The 24411-nt window shown below is 33.4% G+C and overlaps 1 protein-coding gene across 1 annotated transcript; it reads left to right on the top strand.

Moving 5' to 3' along the window:
• The first annotated feature begins 23596 nt into the window (after window positions 1-23596).
• LOC131650803 (uncharacterized) lies at window positions 23597-24016 on the top strand. The gene has a single exon (XM_058920515.1). The coding sequence runs from the start codon at window positions 23597-23599 to the stop codon at window positions 24014-24016; it is 420 nt and encodes a 139-aa protein (XP_058776498.1).
• The last annotated feature ends 395 nt before the right edge of the window (window positions 24017-24411 follow it).

The following is a 24411-nucleotide window of genomic DNA, read 5'->3' as shown; positions in this document are numbered from 1 at the left end:
ACTGGTCAAAATGAAAGAAATTTGTTGGAGTTGAGAATTCTCAGATTCAGATCTGAAGACATCAAAACAGGATTTTTCAGAATACAAGTCCTTCCTGGAAGCAACCAAGACAAAATCTACATTCAAATACGCGTGCCAGAAGAAATGAGCTTATCAGAAGTTGAAGACTGTCTACAAGTATTAGATAGAAGATTCAGAATCATGAGTTATATCAAGACAAATCTTGATTCTCCAGAAGCTATAAAAGGTCTCACTTAGTTTTAACATATCAGAATCTGAAAGATTTCGTTTAGGCACTGCATTTTCCAGAATGAGAATCGGGCTCTGAAATGGATCTATCAATCAGGTTCTGAAAATGGAAGATCTCTGGTATCAAGACTCTAAAGATAGTATCTAATCTATTGGAACCAAGGGAGTTACCTAGGACGGTTCATAATCAGGATATCTTATCTTTACCAATTCTAATACTCAAGAGGAGTGTCTCATCTGAGAAACAGGTTCTGAATCTGATGAACATCGTGGCCTACCTCAGAAGAACCTAACTCTCGCTTTTGTGCTACAAAGGCTCTATACGAACAGTAGCAGATCAAAAACATAAGACTCTAAAGTTATGAGGTTCTGATGTCCAAAGAAAATAAGCTCTGAAGATCTGAAGACTTAAGTTCTGATGAACAAGTCCAAATGCTAAAAGGAGTATTCTGTGTTCTGATATCTCTAATTTTTAATTTTTGTGAGTCTTGGCATCAAAGAAAGACTCTAAACAAGCATAAATTAATTTTTGGGATTAACACTTCTTAAAATATCTTCTTTTGAAATTTGTATTTATATCCTTTTTTATTATGACAAAGAGGGGGGAGAAGAGATGATGATTTTGATAGACCTAGTAAAACAACACATGTAAAATGTATAAAATATATTTGGTGTACCTTCTGACAAAGCAAGTTCTTATAAGTACACTCCAACATAAAATATTTTTGTTTTATTCCTATGAAATTGGTCCATCAAAATACATGTTTTGGTCATCATCAAAAGGGGGAGATTGTAAGAACAATATTTGGTTCTGCAATAAGTCACAATTTTTTTTACGATAAAGTATATATATTTTATATGTAAAAATTTAGTTACTAATAGTTTTCTTGAGTGTGCAGGTAAAATGTTCTAAGAGATTCTGGATTGTTGTCCGTAAAGAATTGTCAGAAACAAGCAAGGCAACTCGGAAATACCATTTGCAGCTGAATCTGAAGAAACATTAGTAGTTGTTAAGAATGTTGAATGTTCATCAGAAGGAGAGTTATTATGATCTTCTCAAATAAGTTATTGCATCAGAAGCCACGAGTAATCAGAAGGAAGAATTTCGTTAGAACTTCTGTTCAAAGATCGAAAACCAATACACAAGAGCAAGCTTTCAAGTCAAGATCAGGAACCAAAATTTATTCATCAGAAGAGTTGTTGCTTCTAACTCTGAAGAAAAAGTCAGATTTTGAATGCAAGATTAGACACATCAAAGGTCCATCCAAGAATACAAAGATCAGACTCAAGGATGTACTAAGGATAAGAACCGAGCTAATAAAGCAAGAAGATCAGATAACAAGATCCAAGAATCAAAAGTGCTTTCAATAATGAAAGAACTTGTTCTCAAATTTGTTGTTGCTTGCATATTTGGAAAAGAATGTTCTAATTCTAAGGATTCTGAAACAATATATGGACAAGCTATAGCGTCACAAGACCACTCCATATCAGAAGTTGAGTATCGCTTTTCAGAAGAGTTGCTGCTGTCAAGTTCTGATAAACGAGACTCTGACTCTCACAAGATAATGATTCTATACTTCACATCAAAGTAATTTTTGAACTACACATCAGGATCATTATCAGAAAGATAAAGACAAGTTGATAATGATATCGCTTTGGAGTCAATGAGATCTTGGACTTTGTGTTTCAAAATATTACAATCCTCAGTTGAATGTCCAGATGTCCCAGAATGGTACTCACACTTTGCATTTAAGTCATATCCTTGAGGAATCGGTGTTGGAGGGGGCTTAGCCTCCCTTAGTTCGACCAAGGATTCCTGGAGTAGATGAGAGAGCAGTTGACTATAAGTCATAGGAATCGGGTCAATCTTTCTTGGTGGTCTTCTCGGCCTTCGTGGACCCTGTTGTTGGTAATTCTGGTGATAGTTAAGAACATGAACCTGAGGATAGGCAGGGAGTTTCTCTTCTCCATTCTCTGGGGTTGCATTTGTTTCACTTTTCTCTTCTTCGGTGAATTCAGGAACATTGACCATATCTTGGATTTTACCCATCTTTAAAGCATTTTCAATTCGTTCTCCTACGACAACCAAACTTGAGAATTCGGAGGAAGCACATCCAATCATCATGTTCAGATAAGGATCTTTCAGGGTGTTCATGAACATGTCTACAAGCTCTCGTTCCAAAAGAGGAGGTTGGACTCTGGAAGCTAATTCTCTCCACCTTTGTGCATACTCTTTAAAAGACTCATCAACCTTCTGAGTTAAACTTTGGAGTTGTAGTCTAGTAGGAGCCATGTCATTGTTGTATTTGTAGTGCTTGAGAAAAGCCTCTGCTAGTTCATCCCATGTGCGGATGTGGGTTCGTTCAAGTCGTGTATACCATTCAAGGGATGCTCCACTGAGGCTATCTTGAAAGAAGTGCATTAGAAGCTTATCATTTTCTGCATACGGTGCCATCTTGTTGCAAAATGCCTTGATGTGACTCATCGGACAAGTGGTACCCTTGTACTTCTCAAAATTGGGGACTTTGAACTTAGCAGGAATCTTGATATCAGGCACTAGGCACAAATCAATAGCATTTAAACCAGAGGAGCTTCGACCTTCTAAAGCATTCAATCTTTCTTCCAGGAGGTGGAATTTTCTCTCATTTTCCTCGATCGGGAATTTGAAAGCTTCAAGTTCAGAATCGTTCTCATGATGTGAATCCCCCTTGTTAGGAATTTCCACGGACACAGGTTTTGATCCTCCTTTAGCAACAGTGGTCGGAGTACCATTAGCCAACTTAGCAACACTTTGTCTTAGCTCTTCTTGCCCTTGAACAACAACATGGAGAGTCTCAAAGAGTTGGGTCATCCTTTCCCCCATAGTATTCAAGTCCTTACGAAGCTCAGCCTGATTCTGTTCGAGATGGTCCATGATTCTCTTCTGATTAATCCTTGTATGCTACGGATGTAGGGAAGTCAAAGGCGTTGATGAAGCAGAAATCCTGATTGAAAGGGACCCCAATTAGCTTCTGATGCGGAACCATGAAATGTATGATGATATGAATGCAATGTTTCATTTCCGAGGAATCCTAAAGTTCTTTCACACACTTTTTGTTTTGTTCCCTTTTTTTTTGAAATCAAAGCTTTCCTTTTTATAGAATATCTTTTCTTTTTGCTTTTCTATTTCCTTTTTTCTTTTTTCTCTCTCTTTTTTGTATATTTTCTTTTTGGAAATAGACTTTAGGATCCCTCACAAATGAAGTGGATAAAACAATGATGTTATGCAATGCAGGCATGGGATCAAGGTCCATATGATCTGAGTAACCACCACACAATCCTCTGAATAGCTGATGTGAAGCTTCTGTACAGGCCAAGTGTCACAGGATCAAAGGTTCGACGCCTTTTTGAATACCAGAATATCAAGCACCATGAGAACAGACCAAATAAAGGTCCGACCTCAAATATGAATAAGTAATGGTATGTAGGAGTCAAGGTTTCCTGTCCCACCCCAATCTCACGGGTATGAAGTCTAGACACGGACAAGTGGTCCCTAATGGTCACTAGGGTCTACAGTTCCCATGGGGTACAAAGTGTTTGTGGCAGCAAGGGTGCCAGACACAGTGTTCCATGAAAGAACCTCGCCCAGTTGTGGTACCCCATGTTGAACTCGATCGTAGCAAGGGCCACGGGAGTCAACATGAGCATCCACGCTAATCCTATGTGTCACTTGGCCTGGGTAGTGGGCCTTTTACCTCACAAAACCCCCCACCTGCAAAACAGAACAGAAGACCCCAAGGAACACAGAATATAATCCACATGCATGATGTGCAAACAGAAATAAACATGATATGCAGGCAAAGAATAAGCATGCAAACATATATACAAGGTATAGACATAAAACAAGTAAACACCCAGTAAATAAACAAACGCAGGCTAGGATCGACTCGCTAAGAATGGACCCGCAATAGGTCTAGCAACGTCCCCAGCAGAGTCGCCAGCTGTCGCACGCTCGCGAAAAAATGAACAGAGTCGCCACCAATATATTTATCCCATAAGGGAAAGGAATATCAGAAAACCTAACAAAGGAAGGAACAGGGTCTTGCGACCAGAGAATCAAGGTACGGGAGTCGGTTACGCAAGGGGAAGGTATTAGCACCCCTCGCGCCCATCGTACTCGATGGTATCCACCTATGTTTGTTTCTATCTAAAGGGTGTGTACTATGTCTATCTATATGTGAATGAATGCAAAAGAAATACGGGGAAAAGAAGGAATATTTACAAGTGTGCTCGCTTAGGCCCCGCGACCCAATGCCTACGTATCCCTTACAAGGAATCAGAGCGACCGTAGTTCGGCTCAAGATTTTCTGTTTGTTTTTGTGTTTTTTAGTTGGGCGGAGTTAACGCTCGCGCTCTTGCATAAGGGATCGACCTAGGATGCAATAGAGCGGAGATAACAATGCCCTTAAGAAAGGAGAGAGAAGAGAGAGAGTTTGAGTGTTTCGAGGAAATCCTTAAAGCAAGGGAAACTCGAGTTACTCTTTGGTTTGTGTTTTTTAGAAGTTGGGAACTTACGCCTGAATGGGGCCCTAAAGCAAGGGAGATCCAAGCACTCGAACATTCCCTAAAGCAAGGGATGTTCAAGCTTCCATTCCCTTTTTAAGATTTTCACTTTTTTATTAATGTTTTAAGTATTTTCTTTGTATTTTTTATGGGGAATTTATTCAAGCATTTATTAGATGTTTTAGTGTTGCAAAAGAAAAGGAAACTAGCCTAATATGAATGGGAATTTCTACCTAATATTATCATGGTTTCTACCTAAGGTTAGGATTTAAAAGAGGCATGAAAAATAAAGCGCTAAGTAGAATATTGAAAATAGCATGAAAAAGAACAAGTCAAAATATAGCACAAAAGTGAATTAAAAGTACTATTATTTTTATGGTTTTTATGAAAGAAAATTGAATTCTAATTAACCAAAAAGAATTAAAAGAGATAGCCTAAACTAATATATATTTTTTTTAGTGATTATTCTCTATGTGACAAAAATTGGATTAAAGCTAACAAAATTCTAATGATTTTTATTGTTTTTTATGACCTAAAAGAAACACAAAAAAAACTAACTAAAGGCCTAAATCTAACATGAACAGGGGGTGTAAAGTTGAATATTGTGGTATGATTCAGTAAACTGGCGCAGGGCCCATGACAGGACTTGGCCCAGCAGAGTTATTTTTGTGTGTAATTTTCTATGGCAAAAAAAGAGTAACGATGGGCTTATGGGAGTGCAGTCAGCAATGGCCCAAATAACGTTTTTGTTTCAGTTTCTCTCATGTCCAAAAAATGGTGCATGGGCCTCAAGGGGTGTAGTCAAGCGAATTTGCAATTGAGCCCAGGGTTTTCTTTGTTTTCAGATTTTGCGTCAAAAAAAGGAAACGGGCCTATGGGAGGTGTGTAGATAGCATTTTCGTATGGGCCCAAGGGATTTTGATCTAACTTCAATCAGAATTATTCAATCAGGTTTTTTTTATTCAAAACAGAAGTTAATCAATTCCACTTAATCACCAATTAACATCAGATTTACTACCTAATACAGTCGTTATACTAATTAATGCATGCTAATTAATTTAAGAAGAAATTGAAAGAGGGGGCTAGGTTTACCTGATTGTGACAATTGAATTTCTTCGACGAACCTCTCCCTTTCCTCAAACGCACGAGCTCGCGGCGGTGACGGCTCCTCCCTTCCTTCTCCGATTAGCTCACTCCGTTCTACCTCGATTCTCTTCTCTTGCTCTCCGACGTCTCCTCTTACGAACGCCGCCGCACCGGTGAGTGCCTCCTAGAAGCGGTGTCTTCGGAAACTCAACCGATGTCACCTCAGCCACCCTCCGTCTTCGACTCGTCTTCTCCTTCTATTACTCAGTCGCGCAAATTCGATGACGTCTAGAAGCCATTAGCAACGGAATCAGAAATACACCTTGGCGCATCTCAGGTACTTCTCTACGTTCTTTGCTTCATTGTCTCCGATTCAAACATTCTTCTCTTCTTCTGAAATTTTTGTGTGAGCGTTGTTGATTGCGTGAGTTGTTGTTGAATAAACCGTGTAGTTGCGGAGAGTTGAACTTGAATGAGAGTGATGAAGATTGAGTTCAGAGAAAAGTGAAGGAGACTGAGAGAATGGTGATGATGGTGAAGCAGAGAGAGTTCAGAGGGATGGGATGGAGATTGAAGTTGCAGAGAGGGGGATGAATATGGAGTGAGAAGAAGATGAGAGGTGATGAATGATAGGTGGTGGTGGTTGAGCTCAATTGATAAGAGCTTCAGATGTTGAAGCTCTATCAATGGTGGATCGGTGAGCTTTTGGTGGAGGTAAGGGAGAGAGATGAATGATGAAGAAGGTGATGGAGTCGCAGAGGTGAAGATGATGATGGTGAGAGATTGAAGTGAAGGTTGGTGATTGATGGATGAGAGGTTATGAGAGAATGGAGAAGGTGATGGTGAAGGGTGAAGGTGAGAATGAGCGTGTCTTTGAATTATGGAGGGAAGAGAGACTATATAGGTGGCAGAGGGAGGATGTGAGCCATTGGATTGACTGAGGTTGGTTATGAATGGAGAGTGAGGATTGATTCAGTTTTGGTGGTTATGAATTGGCCAGAGGTTGTTATTTCTGTTATGAAGCTGTTTCAGTTAGTTATAGATTCTGTTATGAAGGCTGTTAGTAGTTAGTTGGGGGAGAATTCTGTTTTGAGAGTTAACTGATTTTGTTAGTTGTTAGGATGGGTTCTGAGTGTTAGTTAGTGAGTTCTGTTATGTGAAGGTTATAACTGGTTTAACAATTAGGTTGGTTGAGTTTGGTGATTAGAAATTGGTTTGTAAAAAACTGTTTTGGGTTGGTTACAGTTAGAGGCTGAATTGGTTAGAGGTTAAAGACATAATTGTCAGTTAGTTAAATGGTATGGATATTGAGAATTTAATGTTAAATAGTGAGTGTGTTCTATTTGTGTATGCGGACTGCTGAAATGTTGAATGGTGGTTCTGAATATATGTATTGCAGGGACTGAATATGATGGTGTTTTGATGCTGCTGTGTTGTGAATGGATTTTTTTCAGGAGATATGCGATGATGCACTGCCATGTGAAACCAAGAACTCAACTATACATATGATGATGAAGATCGCCAAGGCTGACCTCAAGACCAATTGCAAGTAGAAACGAATCCGGAAAGGCCATTCAACTACTTTTCTTATAACTGTTGTAGGTTTCTTTTTTCGTACAGAGTCGATATATGGTGCTAATGAAATTCCTTTGGGCTTTTCTGTCTTTTCCTTCTGCCTGGCAGTATGTATCGCAAGTCACGGGAATCATCTTGTACAATACACCGGTATTACGACTTGGCTGGATGTTGGCGCGAGTATGGCAGCAAGGTATACTTAACACACATTTATTCAGTAAAGCTTCTTCATGATGCAAGCCTGCTCGATTTCTACATACCGCGTGCATTGAATAGTTAGGCATAGCTTATACAGATCTTTTTTTGGTTTTTCTTTGTGTATCACTATATGTATGAATTTGTTTTATGAGATATGGAATGATGTTATGTGGATTGAATGGTTGTTGAACTGTTCCGATTTTCTGATGATGAAATATGTCTTGAACTGCAGGGTTATGATGAATGTAGTGCTCCCCATGTACAAACTGCTGCCACTGCTGATGTTGGAGCTATTGTATTTTTCTATTTTGATGTAGGTTGGGTTGACGCAGGGCTGGTACAGTAGCGTTTCGAACCGAACTAGATTATGGCATGACTGGAATAGCAAGCTTAGGGCAAGGCTCATGATGACGGTTGAGCGTATTGACTGACAGTGACGACCATAGGATTTATAGGCCTTGCAACATGTCTCTTTTTTGTATTTTCCTTCATGTAGTGATTCTTAATTTATGTGGATTGTATTGTATTGGAACTTGTATTGATTTATGGAGCAAACAATGAAATGGTGCATCCAAAAGCTTCTTGATTTCTTTCTTCAAAATGTTTGATCTTTGTATGGAATTTGAATGAATGATGCTTGCCTGAAGCTCATAATAGATTTTGAATCTTGTATGTAAATGTTGACTCCATGATCTTATAACTTTGGATACTTTTGAACATATCCTCTCCTTTTTTTTTAGGTTCAAATGGCCAATTATTCCTTTATTTTTCCCAATGCTTGACATCAAAAGAATTTACACTTTAATCATCATAGCATCGTAACGAAATCAACTAGTGAAAGTATATGAGGCCATAACCTTAATTAGGAAATCTTTGTTCAAATGACCCAGGGAATAAACCTTAGGCCAAGCAATAAGTCATCTGATCAAATGCCTTTCAGAAGAACTGTACATACCACAATCTTGATTAAATGTCAAACACTTTTTTGAGGAAATAAGTACTCTTTTGCCAAAACACATGAAACTCCAGCTTGCTTCATGACCCTTAATCCCACACTTTTAGATGTTTTATTTAATGAATGAATGCCAAGCCATGCAAATGCCCTAATGGAGGTATTCATGTGAAATGGGAAGTATAAGCCAGATGAAAATAAGGGGTAGGACAAATTTGGGGTATGACAATCGCCAACGCGAGAATACGGATGTTCTCGCGACTTCGCGTTAGAGATAACCTTAGTTGTGAGATGATCTCGTTTATGCTCCAGAGATGGACGCTTATGTGAGAGATACGTGATGACATAGATGATAATCGTAGGTTGAGTATAACGGGCTGGTAAGTGTATGTTTGTGAAGATTGAATATATTTACATTCCTGATAAGTTATTTCTCTTCTAAGAATGTGTTTATTCTTTTCCTGTCTATATCTTTGTTTACTTTTTGCTCATTCAATCCCGAGATCGAAACCATAGAAACTATTGAATGGCATCTCTCCATCTCTATGGACGATAATTCCCGGATCAATATTTCCAAATCTTTTTTGTTGCTTACCCTATACTGCATTCAACAGTCACTGTTGGAACTCTTATTCAAGGAGTTTCAACCTCATACTTCTCGAGGTTGTTTTTACTAAGTCTCTGGCCAATGTCTTAGTAAATGGATCTTCTAAATTATAGCTTGTTCGTATGTAGGAGAGTGAAATGATTCCATCCTTAATCAATTTTCTCACGAACGAATGTATAAACCCTATATGTCTAGACTTTCCATTATACACTTCCCTGAATGCTCTAGCTAAAGTGGTTGGACTATCACAATGAATCATCACATTTGAAACATTGTCTTTAGCCAATGGAACTTCCAAGAAAAGGTCCCTCAATCATTCCGCTTCTTGACCAGCGAAAGCAAAAGCCACGAACTCTGATTCCATGGTTGAAAGAATAATGCATGTTTTTTCTTAATCTTCCAAGAAATTGCTCCTCCAGCTAGTGTAAATATCCACCCAGTTATATATTTGTGATCTCCAATCTTAGATATCCAACTCGCATCAGTATAGCCTTCTAGAATGGCAGGGAACCTACCATAATGAAGGTCAAGATTTTTGGTTTTTAGTATATAGCCGAAAATCCTTGTGATTGCCTTCCATTGTTCATTATATAGACTATTAATACATTTACTCATTTTACTAACTACAAATGATATATCGGGTCTAGTACATTGCATTAAATACATAAGGCACTCTATTGCACTTGCATCTTCCAATTGAGTCACTGCTCTTCCGTTTTTCTTTTGAAGTTTGACAACATGATCAAATGTGCAAAAAAAATATTTCTTCTAAAGAGTTGATGATTCATTTTTTCTAAGCCTCACACACCTATAATTGGTAGTTAACGATCAACTTCTTTTGTCCCTCGAATATAAAGTACGCTACCAAGATATGGTAGCATTAATTGGATTTTCATGGTTAAATGATGTCAAATGAAGCGACTATTGTTGATAACACTTTATAGGACAAGTATTTGTTTTATCGTGTCCATAAGGATTGATGCGATATTACTGTCGTTCTACAGTTAAAAATGTCTTAAGTAAGGGTTTTGGAAAAGTTTTAGTAACAAAAATTTCGATTGCATGAAAAATAGTTAAAGACGGTAAAATAGAGTTTTGAAGGGTTAGAGAAAAATGTGTCAAGATTAAGTTTCATTAACTTGCTTCATATATTCGATTAATTAAGCGTATGAACTTATTAATGATTAATACAATCATGTATCCTCTCGATACTGTTTATTTCTAAAGCGGTATCTGAGTATTATTGTATTAACCACTAGATGATCTCTCAACCCAATAATCAATATGATAATCTTTAAAGTTTGACACAAGTGATTATCAACTCACAAATCTATCTCTAGGGTTTGTTTATTGATAGATGAATATCTTATAGGTCAAGGTTTGAAACATATTTCTCAATATTGATTCAAAGCAACAAATATAACAAAAACAACAAGATATTCACCATATATTAACCATCAACCAAGTTCATACACAAAAGATCAAAAGAAATATATTTTATACAACGTGGTATGCTCCTATAAGAGCTTCAACACAGTCGGCAATAGTCTTTGAACATATCTAGCGGTGATGTCACACAACTTCCCAACCACAACTTGTGGATCTTCCGTAATGAACTTTGCAACAAAAGGAACCTCCCCACAATCACAAGGAGCAGTATGTATAGAGTCTTGTCCAGGAGCAATCCAACGACGTGGTTCAAATGCGGAGTCTCGAATATATCTCTATCATAAGACATGATAAAATAATAAGCATTGAGCTGAATCATTTGTTAGAAACAAAAACATTCTGGCACCGGAAGATAAATATCCTTCATGTTTCTTAGGATATTTAAGACTAACCAAAACCCTTCTGGCACCTATTTTCACAAACAAAAACTAACCAAAAAGGAAGAGAGACCCATCGCAACACCATACTACTGCCTAGACCATCAAGCTCCGACGAAACCGCGACGCTTCAGCCAGAAAACGCAACAACAACTGCCGTAGCCGCAGCCGCACCTCCTCTGGCCTGCAACCAGTCGCACCACCGGGACCTCACTCCCACGATGACCGCAATTGTTACCACCTATCAACTTTGATTTTTGTGTTTTTGCATTTTCGTTCTCCTTACGCTTCACTGTGTTGCTTTCTTTAGTTTCATACTTATCTGTTTCGTTCTCCTTGATGTGTGGGCCACTTACAATACTATGTTTATTATTTTATTATTATATCACATGTGGGTTTATGGTCATCAACAATAAACTATATAATTATTATTAGATACTACCACTCTTCTTAATTTATCCTTTTAATTTTTTGTGTGGTTTTATTAGACTAATCTATTTATGTGAAATTGAGTCTATTTACTAGTAGTTACTTAACAACACGATTATTTTATTTTTTTAATAATATTGTAAGCATTAAAAACCTTAGAATTTAAAAATAACACAAATCACAGTAAAAAAAATAATTAATATAATAATATTAAATAATTAACCATTAGAATTTTATTTACTTTTTTATATAGGTTTTAGGAAAAACATTAAACAACTAATTTTTATTCATACACACACTAATCTATTTATAATTAATAAATATTTTTACATTAAATAATTATTAATTTAAAACATTATTACCTTTTATTAAATTTATTAATTTTTTTTTTTGCAAAAAACACATTTTATTATATAAGAAAAATATTTCACATTATTTTTAAATTAAAAATAATATTAAAATATGATAAAAACAAAATCCGGAAAAAATATTTCCTGCGAATTTTCTCATATATATATGAGAAAAAATATTTTCTCATATATATATATATATATATATATATATATATATATATATATATATATATATATATATATATATATATATATATATATATATATATATATATATATATATATATATATGGATGGTGCACTAACACTGTCAATTCTTAACCAAAATATATTTAAGTATTTTAATTGATACCCACGAAGATTTTTTTAAAAAGAGTCCTTCCAAAGATGTATCTTCGGAAGTTGGGGGCATAAATGAAATTTTATGTGGTGCCTAAAAGATCTACGAGATGCATTGAGGAAATCGTCAACCATGTTTGGAGGTGTTTTTCACCTAGTTGTTATTCCATATGGCGCCACATACATTTTAACAAAAAATTCTGTAGGTAAATCCGTAAGTAACAGTAAATTCATGGGTTATAGAAATTTTTTTAAAAAAAAAAAATAGGAGGCGCAATATAGAATGGCCAAACATGATTATTAAGATAATATTTTGAAATATGAGTTACTTATGTATATTTTTAAAAAAAATTGGTTATTATAAAAAAATCTTTGATACCCATTCTCAAAATTTTTAATACCTTTTATTTCATTAAAAAAATCAAAATGAAAGTTTAAAAAATAACACAATTCACATAAAACATTATATAATAATATTAAATAATTAACCATTAAATATAATGATTAATTTTTTTAAAAAAATTTAGACAAAAATTACTATTATTTTAAGAAAATAGATAAATTCGCAGCAAAATCCGCAGGAAATTTTCCTGCGGAATTACCTGCGGATTTTGTATAATAGTTTGGTTTTAATAAAATAGCTTTCCGCAGCAAAAGTCGCAGGAAACTTTCCTGCAGATTTACCTGCGGAATTTGTATTACAGTTTCGTTTTCTGTTTGAAATAGGGGTGTTAAAAAATATGGTTAACTGAATTGTATACTTGATCTGAACTGCATTGCACCATAAAAAAACTGAACCACTTAAATGGTTAATGAACTGAACTATTTAATTTAAACAATTCAAATTCAGTTTAAAACTGGTTCAGAACCAATTTCTTTTTATAAACTGGTTTAATTATATAAATTAGTTTCTAATAAAAGAAAGAAAAAAGATTGAAAATCGATTTTTCTGAAAAAAATAAAAAAAATTAAGTTTTTTGGAATTCAAAAAAAAGTTTTTTTAAAAAAAATAAAAAATCGAGTTTTTCAAAAAATACAAAAAAAAATTAAAATCGAGTTTTAGAAAACACGAAAAATTTAGTTTTTTCGAAAATACGAAAAATCAATTTTTTGAAAAAAAAAACAAGTATTCTGAAACACAAATAATCGAGTTTTCAAAAATACGAAAAATCGATTTTTCGAAAATACGAAAAAATTGATTTTTTTGGGAAACAAAAATAATTGAGTTATTCACAAATACGAAAAAATCGATATTTCGAAAACACGAAAAAATCGAGTTTTTCGAAAATACGAAAAAATCGAGTTTTTTGAAAATAAGGAAATTCGAGTTTATTTGAAACACGAAAAGTCGAGTTTTTTCAAAAAAATTAAAAATCGATATTTCGGAAACACGGAAAATTTATTTTTTTCGAAAATACGACAAATTGATTTTTTCGGAAACAAAAATAATTGAGTTTTTCACAAATACGAAAAATGGAGTTTTTTCAAAAAAATAAAAAATCGAATTTTCAAAAACACAAAAAAACGAGTTTTTAAGTAATATGAAAAAACAATTTTTTTTTGAAAAAAATAAAAAATTGAGGTTTTAGAAATAAAAAAATTAAGTTTTTTCGAAAAGAAAATTAAAAAAAAAACTAAAAAATCGAGTTGCTTGCAAAACCGTAAAAAATTCAGTTCACAGACTGAAACCAATGGAACACGTAACTCGAACCAATGGAACACATAACTGGAATTAAGCTTCATGTTATATACACTACAATAAGAGCACAATTCCACTAAAATCAATTTTGTTACTTGTAAGTTGGAAAACAAAAACACATAAAAATCGATCTTTGCCAAACATAGGTAGCGAAGATACATCTATGATTTGTTCATATACTATGCAAATACGTTAAAGAAGTTTTCATCTTATGATTCAAATTTAATTATTTTCGATGTGAGAATTTTTTAAAAAAATAATTTATAAGCATTCTGTAAGTTTTAAATTTTAAACTTATTATGATTGTCATTAATAGAGATAATAGGTCGGATCGATTTACAAGGCATATAGTTTGGGGATCGATTTACAAGGCATATAGTTTGGTGTCACCAATTTAATAATAATAATAATAAATTTAGTTTTTAACTATAAATTGGTTTTAAACTAGTTTATAACTAAAAATTTATTATAAACCAGTTTATAAATACAAACTGGTTCTGAACTAGTTTAAAACTGAATTGAAACTGTTTTATCAGTTAATTTGATTTTTATTAAAATGGTTTTTAAAAACTGAAGTGAACCATTAATTTGGTTCAGTTCAGTGCAGTTCATGAACCATGAACACCCCTAGTTTGAAATATATAAACCGCAGCAAAATTCGCAGGTATTTCTGCGGAATTTTCTGGCAATTCTGTATCCGCAGGAAATCTTATTTCACTAAAGAAAGTCCCAGGAAAATCCGCAGGTATACCTGCGGAATGTTTTCTGCAGGAAATTCCGCAGGTAATACGTGTATTTCTAGTAGTGTATGTATTATGTGCTATCTCTTATTTTATTTAATATATTAGTGGTTTGAAAAAAACTGTATTATCCATTATATTTTTGTAAGAATGAAGTCGATCTTTCAAAGTAATATAGATTCATTCTCTTTTAAATATGATAAAAAAAAATACATTGATTTTGTTCACACCTTATGTTTTCCACTTCTTTATAGTACAATTGTACAAAGGAATCTGAAATGGGAAGATATGGACCCAAAAAATGCTTTCGTAGTTGTGACTTTTAGCTATTATGAATAGACCAATTAATGAGCATATATTAAAAAGTGGGCCAAAGAAAAGCAATTGTTTTGGATACCCATGGCATAACCCTCAAGTATATGCCGATGTTTCATAATTTGTTTATTCTATCATCTTTAACAACTAGAGTAAAAACCGTAAAATGGATAGGGCTCCGGACATAGGTAATTACCCATTAAATAAGCGGGTATGATTACGGACACAAGTATCTTACTACTCACTTCGTTTCATACTCGCACTACATATTTATATTATGTCATTTAAATTATTATATAAAAATGTATGTTTATTAATTTTTAAAAAATATATCGCTATTAAACTATTACACATTTTAATAAAAATATTTATTTATTTCTTAACTCAACAATAACATTCATAATTTTTTTAATATTGTTTAAAAAACTTAAATTATATGAATGAAAGGAATAGTGTTTTGAATAATGAACAGGATGTACAAATTGAATGAATGATATTCGAATTTTGAATAATGTATTTATAGGTCATATATGTGTTGTTTCACAGGTTTGCAACTCTTGATGAAACAGCACATTTTTAGCATAAGTTTGCAATGGTTCGCCTATAGTCACCTTAAGCACCACTTCATGAAGTGTTGCATATTTTACAAGCCACCACTAACGCCTTTACGCACACGCCCTCCGACCCGGTCTTAGAGCCAGTGGCGACACCAACGAGGGTTTGTATGGTTGAGACAAGTGGTATAATGTTTGGGACCACCGCACTAGTCCATGTGGCACTTTATTCTCTTTTGTCCTTTTGTTGAGTTCAATGTTTCAAGGTCTTTATAAATGCTCTTAAAGTTAAATCCACTTTCTATGTGAGACTATTTGTAATACATTTATTGTCATTAACTCAATTGCCCATTTTTGTCATATTGGAACATACTCATGGCATTAGTTGTTCATTAATTTCCAACAATCCCCCATTTGTTATAATAATAACAAATATAATTTCAGAAAATGAGGTATAAAATTGTTAATATAGTTAGGTATCTTTTGCTTTAAAACTTACCTTAGTGAGGACAAAACAAAGTTTAATCAGAATGTTAGGTAGCAAAGATTTAAAACCATTCATCCATATGATTATATCGGCATTACCTTACACACACTCTTGAAGGGTTATTCCTCTCCATATCTCACTTAACACTTATTTATGGCCATGTGCTATCCTGTTTCATGAAATTTTCATGAGAAAAACTCCAACTCTCACTTTGAGACGACACCATCTCGAAATTCACATAGGTGAAGTTTATGTTGTATCCTTTTCCATGAGATACTCACCCTCAGTTTTGAACTTCATTAAGATGTTTAAAAACCTCAACCCTCTATTTAAAATTAGTCAACATTATTTACCAATCTCCAACACACATCCAAATCAACGATTTGTTGTTACCCATTGAATTTTTAAGTTAATGTTCTGTTAACATAAGATTGGGTTGTCACAACTGTTGGAACTCTTATTCAAGGAGTTTCAACCCCATACCTCTCAAGGTTATTTTTACTAATTCTCTGGTCTGTGTCTTAGTAAATGGATCTTCCAAATTATAGCTTGTTCGTATATAAGTGAGTGAAATGATTCCATCCTTAATCAATTTTCTCACGGATGTCTAAACCCTATATGTCTAGACTTTCCATTATACACTTCCCTGAATGCTCTTGCTAAAGTGGTTGGACTATCACAATGAATCATCACCTTTGAAACGTTGTCTTTAGCCAATGGAAATTTCAAGAGAAGTTCCCTCAACTATTCCTCTTCTTGACCAGCAGAACCAAGAGCCACGAACTCTGATTCCATGGTTGAAAGAGTAATACATGTTTTTTCTTAATCTTCCAAGAAATTTCTCCTCCAGCTAGTGTAAATATCCACCCATTTGTATATTTTTTATTTCCAATATTAGTTATCCAACTCGCATCGGTATATCCTTCTAGAATTGCAGGGAACCTACCATAATGAAGGTCAAGATTTTGGTTTTTAGTAGATAGTCGAAAATCCTTGTGATTACCTTCCAGTGTTCATTATTTAGATACTAGTAAATTAACTCATTTTACTAACTACAGATGATATATCTGGTGTAGTACATTGCATTAAATATATAAGACACCCGATTGCACTTGCATCTTTCAACTGAACCGCTGCTCTTCCATTGTTCTTTTGAAGTTTGACAACATGATGAAATGTGGAAAAAAAATATTGCTTCTAAAGGAGTTGATGATTCATTTTTTCTAAGCCTCACACACCTATAGTTGGTAGTTAACGATCAGCTTCTTTTGTCGCTCGAATAGAAAGCATGCTACCAAAATATAGTAGCATTAATTGAATTCTTATGGTTAAATGATGTCAAATGGAGCGACTATCATGAGTGTGACAAGTATTTCAAATTATATATCTTCTTCAACAAGGCCAAAATTTTCACTAAGTGTTTAGATCATATTGGTTTCTCCTTCAAATTGCATATGGGTACTAATCTTGGCAATTTTGCCACGGCCTACAATTTAGACCTTTTTCACCGTCCGCTAGGCATGTCCTCTCTTTTTTCTCTTAGATAAAAACGCTATGAATTTGTACTCTTCCTCAAAATGCTTTGACCATATGGATTTGTCAAACTAGTCAGATTCGTTGTGGTGCTTGTTAAGGTTGTTAATGAAGTATTGTCTGGCCATTTGTCGATTTATGTGTTAGGTGGTGATCTTCATATTATTTAGTGAGAACTACGCTGCCATATCTTGCAATGACATGGTAGCTCTAAGAGAATTCAATCTATCTACTATTTACTATCTAATATCTATTCATTAATAATAGATCCACCAAATTGTCTAAATTACTCTTTCACCAAAATTTATTTGCACTAATCTACTATCTATTCATTAATAATAGATTGACCAATCTACTATCTACTATCTATTCATCTATTTATTAATAATAGATTGACCAAATTGCTTAAATTACCCTTTCACCAAAATTTATTTGCACTAATAAAATGTCATTTTTGTAACTAACAAATTAAGTATTCACTCTTTCAACTTTATTGAATGGATGCCCCAAGTGTTAGCTTTTCATTGGTCCGAATTAAATAACATTTTCCCTACAACTTTATTGCATGAATGATGACATCACATGTAAGCCATGGATGATGGAAGTCATATTTAAATTTCTTTTACATTTCATTTTCCCACACTTTCTTACTTTCATATTTTTCTTAATTTATTTATTATCACAAAAAATATTAATAATCTATTTTTAAATTTTAATCTTACTAAAAATTTCAAATTTCTTTCGCATTTCATTTTTCCATACTTTCATTTTAATTTTTCAACATTTATCTATTATCGCAAAAAATATTAATAATCGATCATTTAATTATTATTCTCAAAAATATTTAATTATTTCACGGGTCATTATCAACTCAATATTTAATTTTTTTTGATCGATCATTACACATTTTCTCTATCTTAATTAAAATTTCAAATTTCTCTCACATTTTTTCACACTTTCTTACTTTCATTTTAATTTTTTTCTCTATTTATTTGTTTATTATCTCATGGGTCACTATCAACATAATGTCTATTTTATTTTAATCAATCATTGTCTTTATTTGAGAGATAATATCTTTATTTTTATTTTTTTCTCCATCTCACGATTTTTTATCATTATTTAATACAATTAAATTTCCATGATTATTGTTTATTTTAAATTTGATTTTAAATATATTTTATATCGCATCAAATTATTTTTTTATTTTACGGGTCATTATCAACATAGTAGCTATTTTATTTTAATCAACAATTACTATTAATTGGATGATGGAAGTCATATTTAAATTTCTTTTACATTTAATTTTTCCACACTTTCTTACTTTTATTTTAATTTTTCTTAATTTATTTCTTAATCGATCATTACACATTTTCTCTATCTTAATTAAAATTTCAAATTTCTCTCACATTTTTTCACACTTTCTTACTTTCATTTTAATTTTTTCTCTATTTATTTATTTACTATCTCACGGGTCACTATCAACTTAATGTCTATTTTATTTTAATCAATCATTGTCTTTATTTGAGAGATAATATCTTTATTTTTATTTTTTTCTCGATCTCACGATTTTTTATCATTATTTAATACAATTAAATTTCCATGATTATTGTTTATTTTACATTTGTTTTTAAATATATTTTATATCGCATCAAATTATTTTTTTATTTCACGGGTCATTATCAACATAGTAGCTATTTATTTTAATCAACAATTACTATTAATTGAGAGATCATTTTTATTTTTAAATGTTAATATTTCATTTTTATTATCTCCATCTTATAGTATTTTTTTATATGATTATTTAATATAATTGAATTTATATGATCATTTTTCATTTATAATTAAACCATAGTGATCTATATCATTTTCTTTTAATTGTTGTTGGACCGTCAATTATTAAATTACCTGACCCAATTTTGCATCTAGGAAAGAGGTTTCGTTCCTATACTCTGAGTTTGATGGTTATACTCGTTTTTCAAGCGTTCTAGTGGAAGATAATTCTGACTATCTCAATGTTAGTTAACCTTTGAAGTATATGTGATCTTTTATTGGACTCCATGATGAACACTAATATTCTTGTATAAACTTGTCGGACGAATCACCGTAACATATGATGTGGGTTTTGTGTCACTAGTCATGTTGTTGCAATCTTTTATCCTACTTTTTTGAATGTGTGAGATACTTCCAAAAGATACTTTGATGCCTAATTTAGACAGTATGCTAGTTGGTAGCAGATGAGTAAACTAATTGTGAGTTCACACTTAAGGGTAAGACTCTTATTTATAAAGTATTTGGACTCAAATATACTTCATACATATGGTAAATTTACTAAGACGACCTCGGAAAAGTGTGTACCCGTTACCGTAACTGACTCGTAGATAGGTGGTGAAACATATCTAATTTGAATATGTTTCATGTATTTCGGAATTGAGGGCACATCCTAACCTTTAATTGCAAAGACTTTTTATTAATTCAAATAAAGTGTAAATGAATAGAGGATCCATATCCCACTGAAGAAAATTTACATTAAATCGGCTCCATTTATGATAGATGAGTAAACACAATAGAATCACCATCACTTAGAGTCTGTTTGGTAAGACATAAAAAAGAGCTTTTAGCTTTTAGCTTTTAGCTTTTCAGCTCGTATTAATAAAAAAGCTCTGTTTGGTAACTCTATTTTAGCTTTTAGCTTGTAGCTTTTTTACTAGCTTTTAGCTTTTTTTTTAAAAGTTATTTGAAGTAGCTTTTGAGCTTGTAGCTTTTAGCTTGTGAGTTTTTCTTCCATTAATACCCTTATTATTTTAACTAAAATATAACCCTTATTAATTAAAATGTCATTAATGTCATTTTGTATCTATCAGCTAATGAAACAGCTAATTTACCAAACACTCACATTAGCTTATCAGCTACCAGCTACCAGCTAAAAGCTACCAGCTACCAGCTAAAAGCTACCAGCTATCAGCTAAAAGCTAGTTTTACCAAACAGAGCCTTAGACATAGCAATAATAACTCGTACTCGTGGATATCTAACTGAATTCGCTCTGAATTTTACGGGGAAATTCTATTTTAATTGGGTTTAGGTTTAAGTTTTCCTTGATTATTAAATATGAGGCCAAATCAGGTAATGGGGACATTAGTACCCATCCCAAATTCACCTTAGTTATTTTTTTATATACTTTATTATTTAATTTTGCTAATATGGAATATTAAAAATTTGGTCAATATTTTACTATGCTAATTTGTATTTATTATTTAAATATGAAATATTTTGAGAATATTTTATTTTATTATTTTTAATGAAATTTAATTTTAGAACAAATAAATATTTAAATTAAAAAATATTAATTTCAAAAAACAAATTATGTTGGTGGGTCAGAGATACCCGAATCAAACCCAAATTTATTTGAAACAGATTTGGGTTTTGTTAGAATGTTATGTCAATATTCCAAAATAGGGAGATGAATTGAAAATTTTCCCAAGTCAAGTCCCACATTGCGTGTTAGTTGAAAAAACTCCTTAGTCTCACATTGCATAGATTAGAAATCTTGTCTAGTTTACTTAATTATATGAGGAAGTCACTTGTTTCATTCCAAAACACACCAAAAATTTATTTTGAGTTTTTCCTTCCTCACTCTCATAACTCCGCGTCTTTCGAATTGTCGAAGCGCCAACCTCTCCCCCTTTCTTTCTATTCGTTGAATTTTCCGAGTATTTTCTTTAATTCTCCTTAGAAAATAATGTTAATTTCTCCTCATTTGAGTTAAGAAATTATCAAGTATAATTTTTTTTGGATTCTCTTTAGAGAATTATTCGAATTTCTCTTTGTTTGAGAAATTATTGTGATTGGTGAAATGACCATTATTGAATACTCTTTGGAGAATTATTGAAATTTCTCTTGGTTTGAGAAATTACTACGACTAGTCGTTATACCATATACTAAGGTGATATTTATATCATATTTGAATGGTCTTAGTATCATCTGAGGGTGTATTTCTAGACTGATTATCTACCGTGCAAGTAATAATCGTACAGTATAGAACTGGGCTATTTTATCCTGGAGGCGGCGCGGTAGTTTGACTGCTTTGCATAATTTTGGGAAGTACCGCGAAACGTATTAAAAAGAGCGACCTAGTCCGTAGTAAAGACTAGATCACTCACCATTTTCTTTTCGTGCGGTATTGCTTTCGGAGAATGATTTACATATCATTCCTCTCGCATGCATTAGCACATAAAGTTTTGACCGGCCTCGTTGTAGGGTGATTTCTACATAAATCACTTGGCGATCTGCTTAACATAGCGCAATATTTCGTGTCCCGAATCAAAAAGATCAAACATGGAAGAGAATTGTATGCGGTTGATTTATGACTTATGGAATTTTATCGTGTAGTCGCTATGATTTTATCAAGCTTCTGATAAAGTTCCATTGAATTTAAATCCGAGAACATCCTTCACTCACCATCGATCTTTATTACTAACTTTGATAACATACTTGACAAGTTTCAAGATGGTTATCTTTAAAATCTAACAATTGACTTTAATTTCTGCACTTTATTATATTGCTCTTTATATTTCTCGCTTTATCTCTTTATTTTATCATTTCATCATATTTACATTCCGCTATTTTTCCTTTGTCCATTTGGACATATGTTTATGTTTCCGCTATTTTTCTTTTGTCCACTTGGACCATACTTTATTTTTATGCTAAAACACTAATAAACAACAAAAAATCTAAAAAACACATAAGGCTCTCTTTCGGACTATTGGTTACTATCCCTAGCATTTTGGAGATTCGGACTTATGGACTTAGTACCTCTGGACCCTTATGATATTGTTACTCTGCTGTTATTCTGTCTGTCTGGCATTGGATTGTTGTCTGTTTATTTGTGCAGGTATTTCCTTGAAAGCCCTTGATGGTTAATTCCAAGGCATTGATATAAGGATTTTACCCGAAAACAGCCGTTACTCTGCCCGATTTTCGTCAGAATTTTTAATGTGCTTAATGCAAAGTGGTGCTAAGATAATAAATTCATCTGGATCCCCAAGTGATAATGTTGGTTTAGTATTGATATTCCAAAGGATGGGAAATCTACCTTGACTCATAATGTCAAGTGTTGGCTTCTTCTTCGGTTAGACCGTTCTTTCCTTAGCTTTTATTTTTATGTATTAGGATAGCCTCTTCATCTCCTCCCCTTCTTTAATTTTCAAAATCTTCTCCCTTTTTCAAAAACCTTCTTATGTTTGCAATCTTTTCAAAACCTTTTCTCTTAAAATATCTTTTGCCCTTAGTGGCCCCTTTTTCAAAAGTTTAGACACTGTTAATTGTCGAAACGAGTGGTTATACCCCACGATTTTGAAATTGATTGATATAATGAGATCTTTTCTGCGTGAGAGAGCTAGTGGCATACTCGTTGATTTTATCCGAGTTGGAGCCCTTCTTTCATTTGCGATGCAAAGAACTCATTTGTTCTCATGCTCAAGATCAATGGCTGAGTATTTCTCTCCGACGACGATAAAGTGTTTATTCATTTTTTTAAAATGTTTTCCCTTTAAGCGGAACTACATTAGCTCTGACTTCTCCATTACACTAAGGAGGTATGTAGGCCCAAGGCTTAACGCCTTGCCGAACTTATTTTAAAAATAAAACAAACCCGTTTTTTAGCACACACGACACAGATTTTCAAAAAGGTTCCTGTGGAGTACCACAGATATGAGGGGTGCTTAAAACCTTCCCCTCATATAATCAACACCCGAACCTGAGTTCTCTTTCTTGTTTTAAAAACAACTTCGGGTTTTTCGTTCTTTTCCCTTTTCCTTTGAAAAAATAAAGCGCGGTGGCGATTTCAAACGAAATATTGGTTCGAGTCAATCCCATGGCTTCGATATCAGATTTTCCCCGCTACAGATGGGAAAGGCGGATACGGGTCCGACATACTCGGTTGCTTCATGTTACGAGTATTTAAGGCGTGTTCGGACTCCTCATGGTCCTTTTGACAAAAATCATGAGGCGTTTGGGATTCTTTGGAAATCGGAGGTTCCTTTTAAAGTGAAGGCATTTGGTTGGAGACTTTTCCGAAATTGACTTCCTACTATAGATCTCTTGGTGAGAAGAGGTATGGCAATTCCCGCGGATAGTTTAAATTGTATTCTTTGTGACAATTGTGTGGAGAACACGAGACATTTCTTTTTATCTTATGGGGTGGTCAAGAAGGTGTGGTGGGAAGTTGCCGTTTGGGTGGGAGAAAAGGAGAAGGATGTGGAAGATTGCAAAACTAATTTTTTGGATTGGCATAACATTTTCCGTTTGAAGAAAGTGACAAAAGGGAAGGATGGAATGATTTGGCTTGCTTGTGTTTGGACTCTTTGGATTCTTAGAAACGGTGTGCGTTTTCGGAAGGATAGGTGGAGTATTAACGATATAGTTTGGAATATTAAAGCTTTAGCTTGGAAGTGGATGTTTTGTGGTAAAATTGCACATCCCAATTTCTCCTATTATGAGTTTGTTATGGATCCCTTGTTTTTCCTCTCGTTGTAGTAGTTGGTTTGTAATTTTCCTTTTGGTCGGGTTCTTTCCCGTATCCGCTTGTAAGGTTTGGAGAATCCTTTGTTCTCCTTTCTCATTAATATAGTATCTCTTGCTTACTAAAAAAAATCATATATTTAAATATTAGTTACAAATACATACATAGTTGACGAAAATTAGTTGATACTAATATTCAAATTAAACGTTTTAAAATATTGAAGAAATGTAATAGAAAGAGGAAAAGAAAACAAATAATTTATATTGCACTTTTATAAGAAGATGATGATCATGCATCTCAATAAAGTAAACAAAAAAATTAAATTAAATAAGATGTTGATCATGCAACTGAAAAGTTATTGATATTCAAAAATATGTGTTTTTTTACAAAAAAATTTACTAAAAGTACA

This window comes from Vicia villosa, linkage group LG2, assembly GCF_029867415.1.
Source record: "Vicia villosa cultivar HV-30 ecotype Madison, WI linkage group LG2, Vvil1.0, whole genome shotgun sequence".
NCBI lineage: Eukaryota > Viridiplantae > Streptophyta > Magnoliopsida > Fabales > Fabaceae > Vicia > Vicia villosa.
Note: the sequence above shows the minus strand (reverse complement) of the source record. Positions and strands in the feature narration are given on the sequence as shown.